General features: G+C 41.0%; 3 protein-coding genes across 8 annotated transcripts in view; 2 read left to right on the top strand and 1 right to left on the bottom strand.

Moving 5' to 3' along the window:
* The window catches only part of LOC106296854 (3-methyl-2-oxobutanoate hydroxymethyltransferase 2, mitochondrial), an 8,070-nt gene extending 6,023 nt beyond the window's left edge, over positions 1 to 2,047 (top strand). The window contains exon 6 of the mRNA XM_013733087.1: positions 1,840 to 2,047. Coding sequence (XP_013588541.1) covers positions 1,840 to 1,844 — 5 coding nt within the window. The 3' untranslated portion in view covers positions 1,845 to 2,047. The remainder of the gene's footprint in view (positions 1 to 1,839) is intronic.
* A 369-nt stretch (positions 2,048 to 2,416) lies between these two features.
* Positions 2,417 to 4,955, top strand: LOC106300782 (pentatricopeptide repeat-containing protein At3g61520, mitochondrial). Its single transcript, XM_013737000.1, has one exon. The coding sequence runs from the start codon at positions 2,537 to 2,539 to the stop codon at positions 4,823 to 4,825; it is 2,289 nt and encodes a 762-aa protein (XP_013592454.1). The 5' UTR covers positions 2,417 to 2,536; the 3' UTR covers positions 4,826 to 4,955.
* LOC106300783 lies at positions 4,942 to 8,033 on the bottom strand. 6 transcript variants are annotated; one of them, XM_013737004.1, is made up of 8 exons: positions 6,620 to 7,585; positions 6,510 to 6,554; positions 6,083 to 6,177; positions 5,927 to 5,979; positions 5,680 to 5,798; positions 5,531 to 5,593; positions 5,369 to 5,457; positions 4,942 to 5,290 (listed from the first exon to the last, which is right to left on the bottom strand). In XM_013737004.1, the coding sequence occupies exons 1-6, from the start codon at positions 6,709 to 6,711 to the stop codon at positions 5,539 to 5,541; spliced, it is 459 nt and encodes a 152-aa protein (XP_013592458.1). In that variant the 5' UTR covers positions 6,712 to 7,585; the 3' UTR covers positions 4,942 to 5,290; positions 5,369 to 5,457; positions 5,531 to 5,538. The 6 variants fall into 6 exon arrangements, with proteins under 6 accessions (XP_013592458.1, XP_013592459.1, XP_013592455.1 ...); XM_013737005.1 differs by having other exon boundaries at positions 6,098 to 6,177; XM_013737001.1 differs by lacking the exons at positions 6,510 to 6,554; positions 6,620 to 7,585 and adding an exon at positions 7,636 to 8,033.
* Between the last annotated feature and the right edge of the window lie 444 nt (positions 8,034 to 8,477).

Raw genomic sequence — 8,477 nt, 5'->3', positions numbered from 1 at the left:
GAAAAGGAAAATCAGTTTAAATTTTATTATATTCTTCTAGTTTCTACTACAAAGTATATATACATATACCTTTGTGTGTCCAAGTGCAGCATATATATCTTCCAAAGGATAGCCCTTCATGCTACTCTTTGTAAAGCGGCTCTTGCACATCCTAGGACAATCTTCAGAAGGTGTGTCTGCAGATAGTCGAAATGTTTTCCCCAGCTTAGGAATACACTCAAAAGCCAAAATCTACACAAATATTGTAGCGCTGTCAGATTTACGGTTATAAAACAACTCATATTTGACTAGATTGTATGCTTTACCTCTAATGGAATTATGAATCCAGGAAAGCCGCATGCCGGGTGCACTTCACCCTTCAGAAGCTCCATCATATGCTTAATGTTCTTTATTGCATCTTCAAATGTCAAACGACCCCATGGAAATGTTCTGCAAACATCCAAATCTTCCACGATCCTTAAGATGAACGGATCTACTGGTCCGGAATCCTTTGCCTGTCCTCTGATAACCCGACCAAGGAAGAACAAGACAGCCATCTTCAATCTATCATTGCATGGCGTCTTCATAGACAACAGCTTCTGCTCCACATCTGTTATGGTGATCTTCTTTAGTCCACCGAAGTAATAATCCACAAACTTCGTACTCCCGAGCTTCAAATATTTCCTTGGATACTCATGGCAGTCTAAGCCCGAGATGAGGGCATGCTCCCTCATAGAATAGCGGATGGGAACACCATTCAGACTAAACCATGCAACATCTTCTTCTTCAGTCGAAATGGTGCGCAAGAGTAACATCCACATTCCTTGGAGCTTCAGGTATTGTTCATCAGGCATGTGGAAGAAGTGACGAAATTGAGGATGGGTTGTGAACCATTTAACCTCCTCCTTAAGCTTCTTAATCACGTCCACTGTATTCTTCACAAAGCACTTGGTTTGAATCTTGCAAGTCTTCGTGAACTCTGTGCTCTTGAAGTATAATTCAAGGGGCTGTGGTGGTTGCCTTGCCTGCAGTCATAATATATATGTATTAGTCATTTGTTACTACTGAAACTAGTATACTTTCACACTGACAATGAAACGAGTGCAAAAACTACCTTAGATGATACATCAGACATGTCATCACTTTCTGAATCAACAGAGAGAGAAACTACAGTCGTTTCTCTTGCCGGCTCATTCCCAGCTGAGACCGCCTTTCTAGCTCTAGTTCTACTGGAGACTCCAACGCACGTAGTAGATGGATTCTTTCTTTTTCGGCCCTTCATTTCCTGTACAAGAAGTTAGAAACGCTGTTAAGAACACAAGTCACCGTCAATTACTCCAAATGCAAACCGCATAGCAAACATCAATTATTACATCTCAACAATGCAATACTCAGAGGAAACTACTCACTTACGAAAGGAACGAAGATGGAGACTAGAATTTCGTCGGAGAAAGAAGAAGAAACGAAGCGGTTCTCGATTCTACGAAGCGGTTCTCGATTCTAGAGAGTTGAGACCCGAGAAATAAGAGGGAGAGAGGACGTCTACGGAGAGATTAATGGATTCTTGATTTAGACGAAGGAAGACGACGAAGAAAGCCACAACGCACGGAGGCTAGGGTTTCGTCGCAATCGCAAGAGAGAAGCCGGAGAGGAACGAGACGGGATTTAGATTTAGGTGGAGAGGGAGAGAGACAAAACGCTTCGTTTAGAGAATAGGATCCAGTTCAGTTTGGTTGGGTCGGGTAGAGCAGGTCGGGTTGGTAATAAGTTGGTTTCATTAAGGTCCCTAACGTCTTTAACCACGTTTTACCCTATTTTATATTTAAAAAAAAATAAAAAATATATTCTTTTTTATTACAGGGTGAATTGAGCATTTCTAATGGAGAGGGAGGGGCATTTCGAGTTAAACTCCATTGCGATAAGAAGAGTTGTATTTTCAGAGTTCAGTTCAAGGTAATATCAACGACTGGTAATATAAGTGAGTTTTTATGAAAAATAAATATTTGTCCTCAATGTGTGATAAAGAAAAGAGTTTTTTTTCTTCTGATTTTGATTACTGAGTTTTTGCCCCAAATTTAGATTATATACAATTCTTTAGTGTTTTTTTCCTTGATTCTAAATATAGTGTTATGAATTTATGAAATTTCAAATATACTAAATTTTTTTATAACAGAAAATATACTAAATTTTTATATTATGAAAAATAGCTTAAAGAACAAATTTTTATAAAATTTCTTGATTTTAAAATGTTTTGATGACGTTTAAATATAGAATTTTTTTTTGGTTTAAAAAAAACTATAGTGTAAACGAAACTATAGATTATTTTTTAAAAAATCTTATTAATTTTTAATCATCTAAATTTTGAAATAAACCACTCCAAAATTTTAAAATACTATATTAAATATTTTTTTTCTTCTTAATGTAATAATCCTTATTGGGCCCAATATGTGCAAATGCCTCATTAAAGCCCATTAGAGTGCAAATCAAACCCGCCGACCAGAGTTAGTCGCGTCACTTTCTCCCGGCGGCCGTCGTCTTCTTCAAAACCTTTGAAAAGATGAATACTTTGCTATCACTTTCCCGGCGCCGGAACTCCTACTATCTCCTCAACCATCCCCGAATCCTCCGTAGATTCTCCGCCGATGTCAACCCACCTCCCGGAATCAAACCGGAGAGCCAAGAATCAGTGGAAGCCCGGTTACTAGAGAATCTCCGTAAAATCCCACACCACGATTGGGCGTCAAGCGAGACGCTTTCTTCTCTCCTCGCAACCTCTCTACCTCCTCCAGCATTCTCTCAAATCACCCGCCGTCTCGGATCCTACTCTCTAGCAGTCTCCTTCTTCCACTACCTCGACGCGAAATCTCAGTCTCTGAACCGCCGCGAAGAGTCTCTCTCGTTAGTGTTTCAATCGGCTATCGAATTCGCCGGTAGCGAACCCGACGCAAAGGCTAAGCTTCTCAGTCTCTACGAGACCGCCACAGAGAAGAACATCCCGCTCACCGTCGTCGCCACTAAGCTTCTCATCAGATGGTTTTCGCGTATGGGTATGGTGAACGAATCGGTTCTCGTCTACGAACGGCTCGATTCGGGTGTGAAGAACACGCAAGTTCGTAACGTTGTGATTGATGTTTTGTTCAGAAATAAGAGAGTGGATGATGCGTTCAAGGTGCTCGACGAAATGCTTTGTAAAGGATCGGTCTTTCGTCCTAATAGAATCACTGCTGATATTGTTTTCCATGAGGTTTGGAGAGGACGGCTTTTGAACGAAGAGGAGATTGTTGGGTTGATTTCGAGGTTTGGTTCTCATGGTGTGGCTCCAAACTGTGTGTGGTTGACTCGGTTTATAACTAGTTTATGCAGAAATGCTCGGACCGATGTAGCTTGGGAGGTTTTGAGCGTTCTGATGAAGAACAGGGCTGCTCCGCTTCAAGCTCCTTCCTTCAATGCGTTGTTGACGGTTTTGGGAAGGAATATGGAGATTGGTAGAATGAATGATGTGGTTGTGAAGATGGTCGAGATAAAGGTTCGGCCTGATGTAGTGACGTTGGGGATTCTTATCAACACTTTGTGCAAGTCAAGGAGGGTCGATGAAGCTCTTGAAGTTTTTCAAGAAATGTGTGGGAAGAGAACTGATGATGGGGATGTGATTAAAGCTGATTCGATTCATTTCAACACTCTCATCGACGGGTTATGCAAGGTGGGGAGGATGAAGGAAGCTGAGGAGCTGTTGGTGAAGATGAAAACGGAAGAGGGTTGTGCGCCAACTACGGTTACTTACAATTGCTTGATTGGTGGGTATTGCATAGCGGGACAGCTTGAGACGGCTAAAGAAGTTGTTTCTCGGATGAAGGAGGATGGGATTAAACCCAATGTTGTCACTCTCAATACACTTATCGGCGGAATGTGCAGGCACCATGGAGTGAACATGGCGATTGCTTTCTTTGCAGATATGCAAAGGGAAGGCTTGCAAGGGAACGTGGTTACTTACACGACGTTGATACATGCTTACTGCAGCGTTGGTAACATAGAAAACGCTATGGGACTGTTTGACCAACTGTTGGAAGATGGTTGTTCACCTGATGCAAAGATCTATTACGCTTTGATATCTGGATTGTGCCAAGCTAGAAGAGATCATGACGCGGTTAGAGTGGTGGAGAAACTGAAACAGTCAGGGTTTTCTCTTGATTTGCTGGCTTACAACATGCTGATTGGGCTGTTTTGTGATAAGAACAACGGGGAGAAAGTCTATGAGATGCTAACCGATATGGAGGGAGCAAAGATGAAACCTGATTCCATCACTTACAACACGTTGGTCTCGTTTTTCTGTAAACTCAAGGACTTCGAGAGTGTTCAGAAAATGATGGAGAACATGAGAGAAGACGGGTTGCACCCTACCGTTGTGACGTATGGAGTGATAATAGAAGCTTATTGCTCGGCTGGGGATGTAAGCGAAGCGTTGAAGCTATTCAATGACATGGGTTCGCGCTCAAAGGTCAGTCCGAACACCGTGATGTACAACATTCTCATAAACGCGTTTTGCAAGGCGGGGAATCTCGGACAAGCTATGTCTCTGAAAGAGGAAATGAAAGAGAAGATGGTGAGACCGAATGTGGAAACGTACAATGCCTTGTTTAAGTGTCTTAATGAGGTGCACCAGAAAGAGACGGTGTTTAAGCTAATGGACGAAATGAACCAGTCCTCCTGTGAAGCAAACCAGACCACCGTGGAGATTTTAATGGAGCGTCTCACTAGCTCTGATGATTTGATTAAGCTTAAACAGTTTATGCAAGGTTACCCTGTTGGTTATAAGGTCGAGAAAAACTTCAGTTTTCCGTGTCTTTAGTCTGTGATGATTTGGTTTTTGTATCATCTACCTCTATTCTTCGTTGCTTTAATAGAATACAAAATGGCTCCCCATGTTTTGATTTATTGTTCAATTTTAGTAACCTGAATAAAAGATTGAAAAAATTCCAGTGTTCTGTTTTGTAAATTTTGCAAATAGATGTGTCTGTAACTTCCTTACAGAGGTCTTAAAGAGAGAAGAAGCAAAGAGACACCGAATCTTTACGAGATGGGGTTTCTTGCTTGGGTTTGAGTCAGATGCTTAAAGAATAAGACCGTTAATAAGGTCAAGACCAATGTCTCTCCTGGCTCGTCCTTTCACTGCTATGAGCCAGGTTGGTTCCGAGTCTGCTTTGCTAATCTGGACAGACTCCAAACTGACATTGTGCTCGAAGACAAGAACTGCAATTTTATACCTACGCTCTCAAACATGTATTTCTTATTTCTTTTGGAATCATGTTTATATCTACACGAGGTCAAAAAAGTTTTAAAAGTGAGAAAATCTCCAAAAATAAAATATACTTTTATATTCAAGAGATGGAACCTCTACTGCTTCCTTCTCGTGGGGTGGCTGAGAGTTTCTCCTCTAAGATCTGGAGTAAGTCATTGGTACAGAGCTAAACCCAAGTGAGACTGAAACAAAGAACAATATTTTAAAGAAGTTACCAAATGGATGTTTTGATTGTTATAGAAACAATAGTTTAACCTGTAATGTCATGCTATATGCTTTCCACAACCGTAGATCAGACCGGAATATATCATAAAGTACCTGCGCTCGTGAAAAAATAAATATAAATTTTGGTCATGCTTTTCCAAGTGTCATGATATAATGGTGGAAGTTAGAAGGTTTCATACCTCTCGGACCGTTGTAAGAGAGTGGCAAGAACAACTATCCATTCTTTGAACTTCACTGAACACATCTGAGCCGGTAGAAACTCTGCATCTAACCGGTTCTGTAGCTCACTTATTTGCAGCTGAAGAAACAGAGATTTTTATAATGAGGCAGAGGTCTATGTGTTTGGTTTTTATTGTCTCGACGAGAAGCAGAGTGGAAAACATGAATTGGAACATGAAAAGAAACCACAGTAGAGTTGTTTCCTACCTTTTGACCAATCAGTTCAAGTCCTGCTGCGAAATTCTCCAGCTGAGCACAGCCTGAGATTTTGGTATTCTTGTTAGTTAATACTAAACACTTCTATTGCCGTTAAACCATAAAAGGGTGAGAGATACAGATACTCGAAACTAAGTGTTGACATACTCGAAAGTTCTTTACCCGACATCAAATAACTGGCATGACTTTCAAGTATGCTCTTGACAGAAGCAACATGAAGACTTTGCTCCTTGAACGAGGAACTGCTCCAGAGAAACTTGATAAGAAGGCAATTGTATTACACTAGAAAAAAAAAAAAAAAAAAAAAAAAAAAAAAAAAAAAAAAAAAAAATTTATAGTTTTTTTTTTGTTAAGTATGTGAATTTCATTAACTTAATAATGAAGCAATGAGATACAATAGGCTTCGACGAATCTAATCCTAATGAATCTAAGACGCTAAGTCGACAAGACAAAGCAGTGGAGCCTTAGCGAACCACAAAAAAAGGTAAAAAAGACTCACTAAGACTAATAAGGTTCGAACACAACCATGAGGATGTGAATAAAGCTTAGCTAATTAAACAGATTCAAAGACAACCTTTTAGCTAACAGTAGACCAAAGTGAAGATCTTGAAGCCGAAACCTGCATCAAAATCGCTCGGATCAATAGAGAATCGCAACCGGAGAACAGTCCGAGGGACCACGGACCGTCTCGAAGGAGCTTCAACAGAAGGATAGGCGAAGCAGGGTCGGCAAGTCCTGGTCCGTCCATCGCAAGCAGTGAAGTCCAATCCAGACATTGCTATCTCAAGAAGCTGCCACGCCTTGCTCTGAGAATCCTAGCTGGTGTAAAGAAACCAGTAGATGAAGTACAGGTGGGATACTTGCAGGCGGAAGCAGAGGTTTAATCGGCTGGACTCTGGTCCCACCACACGAGCAGAGCACAAAGGATTCCGGCATCAGAACACCAAGAGAGGCAGAGGACAGCGGCCAACTTTCTTCTGAAGCTTGAGGAACAGAGGAGCAAGAGCTCCTAATAGCAGGCGAACAGAGAGAATAAACTCAACAAAACACCAGGTGGTTGTCGAGAAACCATTTCCGAGAAGAAGTCCCCGACGATAAGCCTCGATATCGCCTTTTCAACTTGGAACAAGAGGGGGAAGTTCTTACCAAAGCGGTCGCAAGAGGAGACAAGGGAAGACGGTGGAGGCAGCAACTGACCAGAACGGCGAAGGCAGCGATGCAAAGCCACTCCGGCGAACCCTCCTAGAGAGATCTGACCCAGATCTACTTAAAGTCAAACCCTAGATCTACCCGCTATACGACGCCTCCAGCTCAGATCCGGCTCACCACGACCTCGCCATCTCTCCAAGGAGGCTGAGGACTCCCACCACCGCCGGTTTGAATCGCTTGGTCCGGCCGCAACCCGACGATAAACAGAGGAGATGAAGCAAGGAGGAAGTGGAGAAGACAAAGCTTGAAAGGGTATAGGCTAGGACGGTGACGAAACGGGGTGACGACCAACGGGTAGAGACCCTCTATCGGCTACTGTAACGGAAGACAGTGAGGCTTTGTCGAGGCTGGGTTGGCGGTGGGGAGAAAAGCTAGAGAGAAAAGACTCTCTCACCTCTCTATAGAAGTTTTATTTTTTGATCCAATTTTTTTTTTTTTTTTTTTTTTTTGCAAGGAGGAAGTGGAGAAGACGAAGCTTAAATAGTTTCAACCTCTTATCGAGTGATGACTTCTTGTGGCTGGAACCAAAAATAAGAAACCAAAGAAGCTTAGGCGATGTTAATGTATGTGATTCTGTTGGTGCATGCTCAATTTCTCTTCCAGATATCAGCAAAAACCTCACCTTCCATCGTAATTGGCGTATGAGACCAACTTTATTACTCAAGGTTTTACGCTTTAAGTTTTCCATTTCAGACAAACAACAAGAACATCAAATACATACCAGCTCTCCAGCAAGATCATAGAGGGACTCATCAAGTGTCGCCGGCAATATTCGTAATGTGAAGTACTGACTAACAGCAGGACCTTCTAGTTTGGCAATCACCAACGCCATTTCTATAGTGTTGGGCAGAGTGACCATATTTTAATGAATGTTTTTTTACGAACCTACACATTTTTCGTGGCGGGGTTTGGTAATATCTGGAAACTGAAATTTTGGCAGGGGACAAAACTCATAACCACAGAATGGATATTTCAATAATTGTTTTTGTTATTTTTATTTTATAATATATATTTTATAAACAAACATTGTTTTTTCTTTTTGACCTATATCCAATAATTCATATGAATCGAACCTTGATGATTGCCGCCACCAAGTCTCGTTCGAATTCTTTTTGTTGGAGTCCTTATGAAGCATGCCTTAATAGTTGTAGCCACCAAATCCTGTTCGGATTTCACCTAACTAACACCTATTATATATATATATATATATATATATATATTTTATTATTATTATTATTATTATTATTATAATATTTTTTTTTTGAAAATAAATATCTCTACCTATAAATCTAGGGTCGAAATAGAGAGAGAAAATGTGATAAATCTACACAAG

Source organism: Brassica oleracea, chromosome C6 (genome assembly GCF_000695525.1).
Source record: "Brassica oleracea var. oleracea cultivar TO1000 chromosome C6, BOL, whole genome shotgun sequence".
Lineage (NCBI taxonomy): Eukaryota > Viridiplantae > Streptophyta > Magnoliopsida > Brassicales > Brassicaceae > Brassica > Brassica oleracea.
Note: the sequence above shows the minus strand (reverse complement) of the source record. Positions and strands in the feature narration are given on the sequence as shown.